Below are 11808 nucleotides of genomic sequence, written 5' to 3' on the forward strand. Positions count from 1 at the left end.
GGGAAAAAACCCAATAGAAATACATTAGTTTCATTTATTTAAATATTTATCTCAACCATACAATGTAAGTAAGCGTGTTTCTAAATATATTTGATCCATACTGTCTAGACAGTTGTTGTATTGTGTCAAAAACGACTTGAAATTGTTATTGGAACTGGCGAGGCATCGCTAAGGTCAGAAAATCACGGGGTCCTCGGTTGAAAGTCCCCGCGGAGAAGTAAACAAAGATGTACATGTTTCAATTTTAGTCTCCAGACTTATTAAGTTAGCCTAACTCATAACCTGTGTTTGATCACGACACGATGGCAGACGAGGGTGAACTGGAGAAGTATGTTACCTTGGTAACGCATTAGCTTCTGTGTATATGCTCTACATTTCTAGCTAGCTTTCTTCCGTAACCCTAAAATCCTTCCGTCCCTAACTAGGACGGGTATTTTTGGTCGACAGCTGCTGTGTTTTTTGTGTTGTACGTGTGTGTGTGTGTGTGTGTGTGTGTGTGTGTGTGTGTGTGTGTGTGTGTGTGTGTGTGTGTGTGTGTGTGTGTGAGAGAGAGAGAGAGAGAGAGGGAGGTGGAATGAGGGGGAGAAGGAGAGAGAGAGAGATTTAGAGGTGGTGGTTGTGAAGAAATACTGCCTCATACCTCCCTGCACATTACTAACGTTAGTCTGTGCTGTGTGGTTAAAGGTCGGCGGCTAAAACAGTCTCCTCTACCGAGACTGCTGATTCAGCAGCGCAGGTCAAACCAGGACACGCTGTCCCTCATTCACTGACTAATGATTCACTCTCTCTCCTCTCCTCTGTTTTCTCTCACTTAATTAAATTGTTCCCCCACTTGGCTCCCTCCTTACGTCTTTGTGCCATCTCTATCCTCAACTCTCACAAACACTTCTTCTCCTTTGCATGACTCAGTTTCTTTTTATGAATCATCTTATTGCTCTTTATTTTTATCCACCCAGGCGTGCAGTAGAGGAGCTCCTGAGGGAGACTAGCAGGGCTCGGGTGAGAGCTGAGACCATGGGCCCTGCAGGGTGGTGAGTATCTGACCTGTCATCTGTATCAGCCTTGACACATTTGTAATTTATGCATGTTGTGCTGTTACTTATCAGCGTAGCTGTACTTTGTGCATCTGTGACTGTACCGACACTGACGCCTGCTGTGCCAGTGCTGCTACACTGGAACAGTTCTTCTGCTTTGAACATATTATACTTGTGGTGTATATTTGTGTTTAGTCTGCTGTCATACAGTTTGTGTTGTCTGCACTGCACCCAGTGTGTCAATGCTCTAGATTTCAGATTCAGGTTCAGAGAAAGCTTTATTGGCATGAACCAAGTAGTATTGGGTGTTGCCAAAGCATATTACAATAATACAGGATAAAATAAGGTACAGTACAGATTAATATAGTACAGTAAAGGATAGGCACTCTAATTATAGGAACTCCTTTAGCTCTATTTAGCTCTATATTGTGTAACTGTCTTGTTATGTGTCAGCACCAATTAACCAGTTAATACTTCTTGTGCACCCGTTGAACTTGGCAAAATGGGAGGGTTAATATATGAGTTAATATTTCTTGATATATACATAATTTTATTTATTAAGGGAAACCCACTAACCCTTAAGCCCCTAGAGGGTTTTAGGGGACTCTCCCTGCATACATGTGTTATGTATTGATCTTGCTTGTTAGTATTTATTAATGTGCAAATAAAGCCAAACCAAATTAAAGTGATTCTTATTGGCAGTGGTGGAAAGAGTAGAAGTAAAAGCACTGGTGTAAAAATCTACTTAAGTAAAAGTACAAAGAAGCTCATTTAAAATGTACTTTAAGTTACTGAGATAGCCTACTTTTTTGAAAAGAGAACATTGTTAGATGGACAGAGGACAGAGCTCAAACTGGATTATTTTAATTGGAAAATTTGGTTACAAACAAAGTAAAGACAGATTACTGTTCTCTTCTTTGCTGACTGGACATTTACTGTCAATAGCTCCACAATTGGCCAATTTACGATTGTCCAGTTTCTTTTGCTTATGGAGAGCCACAAAGTTTGTACTCTGTAATGGATGTGGTTTAAAATGCAATACTTAAGTGAAAATGTACTTAAGTAAAAGTAAAATTACTGACTTTAAACAATACTCAAAAAAGTATAGTACACACAAAGGCTACTCAATTACAGTGATGTGAGTAAATGTGATTACTTCCACCCTTGCTTATTTGTCACGGACTGGCAGACTAGTAGAATTTTACACAGGTGTAACTTGGTGTGTCACGCTGCCAGATGTCGGAGTTGAAAGTGTGTCCCGTTCCCTCTGGTCTGTCAGGATGAAGTGTCCGCTGCGGAGCACCAACAAGCGCTTCCTTCTCAACACGCTGCGCTCCACCGGCCTGCAGCGCCGCTCCACTGGGTCCAGTGCGGGACAGTCCGCCACAAGAGGGCGCCCGAGGAGCGAGTCCCAGTCCCGGGACAGGAGCCGCAGCAGAACACCCCCCAGAGATCACAGAGCTAATGGAGGCCACACGGAGCAGAAATATCACCACAGGGACGGCGGCGATAACGATAAGAGACACGACAGAGACAGAAGCTATAGGCATAAAGACAAAGCCAACAGAGACCAGAGACACAGGAAAGATGTTCAGAACAGAGACAGTGACACACACAGATTTCATAAAGACCTCTCTCCAGGTGAGGCGCACTCCTCCTCCGGGGAATACGGCCGTTCCCACCACAGCTGCCCTCTGACCGGCCGACACGCCCCGCAGAGCTGCCCTGCCGGCAGCTCTGCGGGGCGTGTCGATAGGAGCTGCTCACGCTCACCTGTTGGGCACGCGCACAGTGGAAGGAGCCAGAAATGACGGTATATACTTTGCTTTTTATTGCAAAGGTCCGCAGCTGCTTCCTGCTGCCTTTCTGATACTGAAGAAAAAAAGGACTAGAGCTTTTTTTTCTCTTTTTTTCAGAAAGTCAGGGAAGAGAACTGACTGATATGTTGTCAAAGGGTAAAGCTGGTGTTTTTAATTAAAGTATCTTTTCTTCCTGGACTGGAGTATTCATCATTCAAATACCAGCCCTATAATTGCATCTCATTCTTGTGCAACAAGTGTTGATTTTTGATTAGATTGGAGAGGACCTTTATTTTTATTTATTTATTAATGAATTGGGTCTTGAAGTCACAGCCGTGTTGTAGGCCTACTGGTGCAGGTTTAGGTGAATTAATTGCAGCATCATTCCCTTAAATTGCGCTTACAGCCAGTGACCAAGATAATTCAGTGTTGTTTGTGTCAAACTACTCTTTCATTTAAAGGGTTTCCACTGAAATGAGAGCGTATCAAATGTCAAGTGTCCTCGGTAGCCTCGTGAATCATATGGACTTATGACAAAATTCAAAGGAAGGCCCACAGTAGGCTGCAGACTTTGATTTTTTGATTTAGTTTGTTTTTTTGTGAGGCGTAATTTACCATGCTCTCCTCTCTCACATTGAGTGATTAATGGTTTGGTGTATTTTTTTCACCTAGAGGAGGTCTGATTTCAATTATAATGTCATTAGCATTCTTCTGTCATTACTCACTGTTGGCAATGTTTACATAAGCCATGCTGTCGCCACTGGGTAAGCACATTTTATCGTGTCTCCAACTTTTTGACATGTATATACCAGCTATCAGAAACGGCTTTGTTTGTGAAAGAAAAGGAATAGTCTTGTTTCCCTGACACTCCTACAGGTTCCTGACACTTCTGGTAGCATGGTTTCCGCATGCTATTAAATAGTAATCAGTTGAATAACGCTATAATAACAACAACTAATAATAATAGCAATAGGGTAGTAGTAATAATAATAATAATAATAATAATAATAACACCGATACATAGGCCTACATAGATTCATAAATCTAAAAAGTTAAATTATAAATTAAGAAATATTGATTCATTAATAAGATGAAATAACCTATAAATTAATATGAATTAATATATAGGCTATACTATAGGTTTAGGATAGTTGTAGCCCTAATTCATTGATTAAAACACGCATGCAGGCTGTATTGGTGAACTGTGCTGTTCTCAACTCCATTTATTTTGTTGGCCCAATAGTTTGTGCAAACGTTTTAGCGGGTCATGGGCTTCCAGGACAACAGGTGGACATTTGCTCAAGCGTTGAAAGTATCGAGGCTGTAGTCTGTTCCATCTGCTGTTTATACCTGTTCTGTCCATTTGGCCTGTCTCCATGCAGTTAAGCTTTACCATTTTATTGTTCCTCAACCACAGAGCTTTTTATAAACATTGAAACTGTCAATCTCTTTGGTCAATAACTTGGCCTGATTAGCCATAGGCCTATTATGAAGCAAAGTGGCGCTGCATTACTTCTCGCTTAAGCCATTACGCAAAATACTGTAGCTGGAAAGTCGACTAAATTGCGTTTTACGCCCGTCATGCTTCATAAACCACGTTGTCCATCTCCATTGTAGTGGAGAATAGCTTCGGTTAACTGTTTCCTTCCTCTTTGAAACAATGATCAAATATAAACACCATTAAGCCACAGTACATGGGGTGATTTGTATGGAATTGGTTTACTTGAACTTTATTGCATCGCTGAGTGCCCCATTAAGATACCGTGGAAAGTGCTATAATTGCTTTTGAAGAACTCAGTGCAAATAGCCTGTTGATATTCCTATCAAGGTAAAAGCCTGGTCGTCCTATACAATTTGCCTGAAAAATAGGTAAATTACACCGAACATGTGGCAAAGGCTTAAAATGTTGCATTATGATCCAGTGGGCTCACGGGTTGTGGAGACACGTTTCACGCGCCACACTCGTTAATTGAGTTCTGTTCCTCACTCCAACCTAATTGGTTTACCACGAGGGGTGTTGTTTAATGGGGCGAAAACACGGCGGCATAATGGCCAGCAAACATGGCGAGAGTGCAGTGAGTAGTGAGAGCTGCAGGTCTGTTTGTTATTGCCGAGGACCCATCATGCAGCGACCATGGGCCTAGACACGTTAAATGGTGTTAAATGATGCATTTACAGAAGTGTAATGGGTACATTTTAAAAGTCACCAAGTTAGATGTTAGGTGTAGACACATGAAAAAGGTTGTGGAAACAGGCCTGGTGTTTGAGCCTTTCATCCTAGTTTCCAAGACAACTGTCTCTCCATCCAAGTCTGTTATCTCGGAGGTCAACCAATGCTTGCGCCCATACCTATCGATTTCCCCATATCCTATCAGCCACAGTATACTGACAAGCGCCATACTATCCATATAAATTGTCGATGGCTTCATTGTTTGACGACAGTCCAATAAAATCTCGAGACTAGACGCGATCTTGTTTCTTTCGTGCTCTCTAGGCTACAGTCTGGTTGATAAGGACCTCATTAACCCTCTTCTCCGCGGACAGAGGTGGGCTCCCGGGTCCGGCAGATTCCCCCGATCACCTGTCTATTGCCGCCGTGGGGGGCGAGCGCAGGTGGATGCCAGGTAAACAGTGCGGTGTTTACCGAGAGGCATTGATTTGCGCGCTCACGGTCAGCTCCGTTCAACTAGCCTACTGAAAACCCGAGAAGCTGCGGTCCCAAGGAAAATATCCTGGAAACTAGGGACTAGGTCTGCCGTTTTGAGTAAACAGTGAAACCAATGGCTTAGGCGCTGCAGAGTCACATGGTGACTGTGTGACACACCTGTGGAGCTGCAAGGGCCTGCAGTTGCGCCAGAAGCAGGTAGAGCAGAAGGTCCACGCCGAGGAGGGCGCAGGTACATGTGTGCGCAAACCGCTCCAGAGCCTCGGTTCCTCGGCAGCCATGAATCGGGAAGATCATTATTACCCGTCGCAGGTTTTTAAAGACTCCTGCGCCTACCAGAGATCGCAGGGTGAGGACTACAGCCACAGCCCGCCGCCCTGCCTCTACATGAGCAGGCAGGTCCACTCTGTCTACAGCACGCCGTCCATGGGAGCTTTGGACCAGGCCGGCCTTCCTGACATTGCCCCCTCTTATAGTTTACCCATGCGGGATGATCCAGGTGTGCCTCAGCTCCACCACCCTCAGGGGCCGCAGCAGCAGCCTCTCCCACCTGCCGGAGGGTACGGAGACACGGGGGAACAGAGCAGATATCACCTCCCTTTCCCCTGGATGAAAACCACCAAATCCCACGCACACACCTGGAAGGGCCAATGGGCAGGTAATTCCTCACACACCGCTTCAAATCACTACGCCGTTTATTTGAGATCATAACAACAGGAAGAGGAACGAACAGGTCTAAAAATGAAAGTAAGATTGGCAGAAAAAAAAATCACTGAATAGCCTACAGGTCAAATGTAAAGATATAGGGAGTTTCTCAGGAAGTGGTACTCTTTGATTTATCAGTCCTGAAAATAACAAACAAAGCCATGTTTCATTTCATAAGTAGCCTACATATGTGTCATTTTGGTTCAAACATTTAGCCTACTCTGGAGCACTCTAGAGCACTAACGAGTGGAGAAATTTGAATTGACTGTTTCTGAGGCCTAAATGACATCATGTTCCCAACAATATTATCCTGGGTGTTTCAGTTTACCTTGTCAGTCATTTTGTAAAAGGCCGGGAAGGTCAGTGCTTTCATCAGGTCTTATCGTCATAAAAATGTACGTTTTGTCTATAAGGCCTATTTTCACAAATCATGGCAGCGATATCGTAAGCCGTCAGCCTGCATGTAGTAGACTGTTATTACAAAATGCTCAAATATTTTACAGTCGTTTTTTGATTGATGTAGTGATAAATAAATTAAAAAAAAACATAGGCTAGGGATTAACAGTGAATGGCTGTATCCGGCCATTTTATAAACTTTGTTATCCAGCCAAAGCTTGCAGCCTACACAAAGTTATCGATCCGAACAATTTAATTTATCAAACTTTTCTGCCTGACAGGTGGGGTGGCATTTTACTTATAGACGTTTCCCTTTAATTACACCAGATGGAAGTGTGTTCCTAAGCGGGCTTGCCCAAGGGACAAGTATAAAGTTTTAGGCCACAAACTTTCTTCAGATGAAATACGCATGGACTCCACGAGTTCTTCCCGTGAAAGGAAAGTCCATCTTAGCAAATGATTCAGCAGAATTTCACCCTGCTTATTATTATTTGCTTATTTGCTTATTATTTAGTTGATTTGATAAGACAAAGTCCTACTTGATCAATGAACCATAGTCTTAAACGTTGGCAGGCTACAAAGGCCTCCTGCGACATTGTAATTTTGTGGTCATTTCTTTCACGATGTTATTAAAAATATGATTAAATAGGCCACAATTAATTCTAACTGTTGTTACTCCTTTGATTGGGCATAGTAATTATGCCTATTATTATTATTAATTTATATCATATAGCTTAATTCTAGTAAATCGAGCTATCTCATGATAAGCTTTAAAGAAATTGAATTTAAAAAAAAAAAAAAAGGTCTTTCACTCTAAAGAACTGAAATATAAGTCTAGGGAGATACAAAGCCTCTGAAGGTTGTGCGTAAAAAGTGAGAGCGCCCAAAAACTCTCATTCAAAATCTCAATATCGTGCCATACAAAATGAATACTTGCGTCAATGTAGACTACACGTGATTGCTTTCATTCACAAAAATGGTTACAACAGGCTTGTTACATTTTATAAGTTAAAAAATATATATTTAAAAAAAACGTAGGCAACTGTTCAGGCATAAGTCTGTGTGTTTTCAATTTTAATCAACGCAAATATTATCTGTGTCAAGGCTACATTTTTTTGATCTTCAAAATGTGATCCACTTAGTTTTACGCAGAAGGAACACGTAGCCTGGCCCTACGGATCATAGAAATGTTGGTACTCGTATATTGTTCAATTAAATTTCTAAGTAATTAGTTTAATTCTTTAATTTATTTTGGGGAGTATTTAGTCATTAGAATGTTTGCAGGTTTTACATTTTAATTTAGAAAGCTATATTGTCCAGCAACTGTCCAAAATGGCTCCAAATATCTGTGTAACTGCGAAATGTATTTGTCCATAAGCTCAATCAATGTTATTCCTTATCACTTTGTTGCTGATGGAATAAAATATCTTTTCGCTAGACTGTGTTGAACACTGTTTACGCTCATTATAGTGTGAGCCGCCAGGCTCCTCAGAGGAGTCAGTTCACTAAACCGTAAGGCAGTGGTTCTCTAGTGTGGTCCGGGGACTCGCAGGGTTCCTTGAGGGGATCAGGGGGCCCAGCAAAATTAGGAAGTTTCATTTCACTATAATTTAATTTACTAGAAATTATCCCAATGAGGGAATATATAAGAATGAGTATTGGAATCAATGGTTTCACTATCACAATCTCCCCCACGTAGCTGAGAAAGTTTAACATAGCAGGCTATACAAAATCAGTGACAACAAAATTTTGCCCGTTTGGGTCCCTGGGACAAAACCTCATTAAACGGAGGTCCTTGGCCTAATGTGGGTCTGTTGGAGTCTGTGACATGAAAATGTCTGAGTATCTCTGCCCTCTGGTATGGCACAGCCCCGGCATCTAATAGCCTATCATCTAATAAACTCCGCTTTTATCGAGTTAATTTCTGCATGTGACAAGTGGAGCAATGACTTCTGACGGGCAAGATGTGAAGCTATTTTTGGTCACTGTGATGAATTTTTAGACTGGGTCACCAAATGCGCACAGCTCAGAGGGAACACTGGTCCTGAGTGCTTCCCTCCTGTGACTTTTTTTTTAGATGGGCTTATGCTTCCAAATAGATTTCTGATCCAAGTGAGATCAATTAGGATTCACTTAGGCTAAGGTTGCCTATGGCGGAGTTTAGTTTGATATATTGGGTTATAGTCTATATATTTGCTATCTCATTGACATTAACATTGTAGGCCTATAAAACATAGAAGCTCACCCTCTCCTCTCTTCTCCTTTGTCTGTCTGTGTGCCTGTTTGTCTTTCTCTATCTATCTAGGGCCGTACGTGATGGCGGAGACGGAGGAGAACAAGCGCACGAGGACAGCCTACACGCGCGCGCAGCTGCTGGAGCTCGAGAAGGAGTTCCTGTTCAACCGCTACATCTCGAGGCCGCGGCGCGTGGAGCTGGCGCTGACCCTCAGCCTCACCGAGCGCCACATCAAGATCTGGTTCCAGAACCGGCGCATGAAGTGGAAGAAAGAGGAGGACCGGAGGAGGGCGCGCGGGACCGACCCTGACCAGGACTCCTCCATCACTTCCGGGGACCTGAGGGAGGGTGCCGGCGGGGTCACCTCCACTAACGGACCCCACACCACCCCCCCTCCTTCTCCCCTGCACGGCCACGCTCTCTCCGGCTCCGGCTCCGGAGAGCCCGCCTAGACCTCCAGGAGGTTCAGACACACCAAGAGGCACTTATTCTCAAGACTGGCGTCCAAACTCAGATCACAAGAATCCCCAAACTTTTTTTTATATGAAGGACCCCCAAATAGGTACACATTAGACCCCCATCTGATAAGAGTATGTCCAAGGAACCCCCATCTGAGAGGATTTATGTTGTTAGATATAACTTTGTACAAAATGATATATTGTAGGTGGGGCGATGAGAGGATGAAACCTATAATCACAAGTCACAAGTGAAATAATATTGACTTGAAACTATTCCTCATTTTACTGCGGGCCAAATGGAACCCCCTCATGGACCCCTGGTGGACCCCAGACCCCAACTTTGGGAGCCACTGTCATAAATGACTAGAGGGGCATTTCTGTGATCCCACTTCGCCATGGGTCTGAGCTTCTGTTGGGACATAGGCTACAACCAAATGACAATGATGTGAACATTACCAAATCATGCAAGGACCACCTCTCTTTTTTCTCATAGGAGGCAGAACCTACATGGATTCAGCTGCTTACACAAACTGTGGTGTTATGGGCTAATCTGTCTGCCATGAGTACGCCTTTGTATTCTTTTTGACCTCAGAGAAATGAGTGGCAGTACAATCAAGTTTAGTTTATGAATGTATATAGTATGACTATGTCACGAATAAAGTATAGGCCTATATCAATGTTCAATTTTATACATATCAATTGTTAAACTAAAATCAATGATCCATGTGTCACATTGCTTGAAGAATTCAATATGGATGAATGATGGAAGCATGAATGAATGTTTACTAGATGTTTAAAAACAATAACATCGTGCGTAATTCAGAATAAACTAACCATCCCAGTTTACAATATACATCATAGGGCATTAATGTTAGGCTTTAGAGATGGTAAGAAAATTGGCACCGGTGAAATGCCATGTAAATCCAAAAATAAGTTAGAGGTTCATAACTTGTGCGCGTCAGTGAGCACGAGCCCTTGGAGACGCAGGTGACAGATCTTTTTCACCTCCTCGACGCCGCGCGCTCTCTCCACTGCGCGCTCGTTTCCAAGGCGCTCGGACAGCTGCCGTAAGATGGTCTCCTTGTCGCTCATCCGGGCGCAGATAACAAACGGGAACCCGAAGCGCTCCTTGTATTCCTCGTTGAGTCGGGCCATGCGCGAGACCTCCGCAGAGTTCAACGTGTCCAGTCCGGCTCGTGCCTGTTCCTCGCGCGACTCCCGGGTCAGAGTGCCACTCTGGAGGTCCCTGCCCGCGAGGTCGGGGTGACACCTGAGGATCCCCTCTTTACCTGAACACACATGGAGACTGATTACTGCACTCCGTCTGCACTGTACAACATGCTTCTTGGTATCACATTTACATGTTCGACATTTAGATGACGCTCTTATACGACTTGAATCAACAGGTCAGCAGGTTCAGTGCCTTGCTCAAGAACACTTCCATAGGCCATGTGGATGTAATGGGATTGAACTTGAGATCTGCTAATGACGGGACGGTCTCCCTAACCACTAGACTATTAAAGCTGCATTTATGTAAATCAGTCAAGTTTATTTAGAGAGCGTTTTTAAACAGGTTTGTCATAAACAAGGATATTAAAAGAAGTGCAACAAAAACTCCCAAGTCGCAGGAAAAGATCTTGTGTTTTGTGCGCAACTGGCCTGGGAAAGCTATGTTGAACAGCCAGTCTAACCCTCAGCAGGGCTAAAACGCAGATTAACGATGATTTGTGAATAAAATAAAATGCATGACCAACCTGATTCTGGAAGAGCCTCGATGAAATCATTGATGGTGGCCTCCAAGGCAGCCAGGCTCGCAAAGGGACGCCTCGACCACACCGCGGCCGTTATAATGGGGCATTTCTCCACCACATTACCGAGAATATTAACAAAATCCTCGTAGGAAAGAGCATTTACTGCGCTTATGTCCATGTTGTTTGTGGGGACGCTCTCCAGTTATTGCACAGGCAGTAGCCTACTGACCTTCGGACATGCCAAAGTAAAAGCCCCCTGCTATGGGGGTTAATGCACTGTTGGACACCATGCACATGCACGGGGGGTGGGGCTTGGGCACCTGGTCTTTTGGTATCGATTACAAAAAGTGTCCTTTTTGGCCAGGTCTAAATTTTAAGTTTGTGCCCTCAGCCCCCACAGTCACCGTTAGTCAAGCACATTTTAGATGCAAATGGCCACAGAGCTTCTCAAACATGCAAACTCTGATCTCTGGCGCCATCTAGCACACAGACAGAGCCACATGTTATCCTAGACTACTTCTGTTTGCAATCTACAGCGTTTTACTACTGGGATTTTTAAAAATACTTTATTGCAGGTAGCCTATAGCCTAATACTTAATCTTCAAAAGAACAAACACACAGTGTAATATATAAATCCCATTAAAATCTTTCAAGGAAGCATCAGAATCAATTGGTTTAAAAAATATGTAAAAAGGTATAAAAAGAAATAAGTCTGGGCTGAATCTGTTAGTAACAATTAGCTGCTTATGTGATATAAGAAACAC

At 43.3% G+C, this 11808-nt stretch overlaps 3 protein-coding genes across 3 annotated transcripts; 2 read left to right on the forward strand and 1 right to left on the reverse strand.

Annotated features, from left to right (window-relative positions):
- The first annotated feature begins 202 nt into the window (after positions 1-202).
- LOC139923091 (uncharacterized) lies at positions 203-3024 on the forward strand. The gene is made up of 3 exons (XM_071913793.2): positions 203-328; positions 957-1031; positions 2314-3024. Exons 1-3 carry the CDS (start codon positions 303-305, stop codon positions 2843-2845), a joined length of 633 nt encoding a protein of 210 aa, XP_071769894.2. The 5' UTR covers positions 203-302; the 3' UTR covers positions 2846-3024.
- Positions 3025-5734: 2710 nt separating this feature from the next.
- On the forward strand, positions 5735-9287 carry pdx1 (pancreatic and duodenal homeobox 1). The gene is made up of 2 exons (XM_071913790.2): positions 5735-6156; positions 8905-9287. The coding sequence occupies exons 1-2, from the start codon at positions 5778-5780 to the stop codon at positions 9285-9287; spliced, it is 762 nt and encodes a 253-aa protein (XP_071769891.1). The 5' UTR covers positions 5735-5777.
- An 846-nt stretch (positions 9288-10133) lies between these two features.
- On the reverse strand, positions 10134-11222 carry urad (ureidoimidazoline (2-oxo-4-hydroxy-4-carboxy-5-) decarboxylase). The gene is made up of 2 exons (XM_071913795.2): positions 11048-11222; positions 10134-10582 (listed from the first exon to the last, which is right to left on the reverse strand). Exons 1-2 carry the CDS (start codon positions 11220-11222, stop codon positions 10236-10238), a joined length of 522 nt encoding a protein of 173 aa, XP_071769896.2. The 3' UTR covers positions 10134-10235.
- Positions 11223-11808: the final 586 nt, after the last annotated feature.

This window comes from Centroberyx gerrardi, chromosome 22, assembly GCF_048128805.1.
Source record: "Centroberyx gerrardi isolate f3 chromosome 22, fCenGer3.hap1.cur.20231027, whole genome shotgun sequence".
NCBI classification, from domain to species: Eukaryota; Metazoa; Chordata; class Actinopteri; order Beryciformes; family Berycidae; genus Centroberyx; species Centroberyx gerrardi.

Bases quoted from the DNA above. Each gene is read 5' to 3' on its own strand.
- LOC139923091 (XM_071913793.2), top strand. From the start codon at position 303: ATGGCAGACGAGGGTGAACTGGAGAA. The intron at 329-956 runs GTATGTTACCTT...TTATCCACCCAG, and splicing joins GACGAGGGTGAACTGGAGAA to GCGTGCAGTAGAGGAGCTCC. The intron at 1,032-2,313 runs GTGAGTATCTGA...CTGGTCTGTCAG, and splicing joins ACCATGGGCCCTGCAGGGTG to GATGAAGTGTCCGCTGCGGA.
- pdx1 (XM_071913790.2), top strand. From the start codon at position 5,778: ATGAATCGGGAAGATCATTATTACCCGTCGCAGGTTTTTAAAGACTCC. The intron at 6,157-8,904 runs GTAATTCCTCAC...CTATCTATCTAG, and splicing joins CTGGAAGGGCCAATGGGCAG to GGCCGTACGTGATGGCGGAG.
- urad (XM_071913795.2), bottom strand. From the start codon at position 11,222: ATGGACATAAGCGCAGTAAATGCTCTTTCCTACGAGGATTTTGTTAAT. The intron at 10,583-11,047 runs GTTGGTCATGCA...ATGTGTGTTCAG, and splicing joins CGAGGCTCTTCCAGAATCAG to GTAAAGAGGGGATCCTCAGG.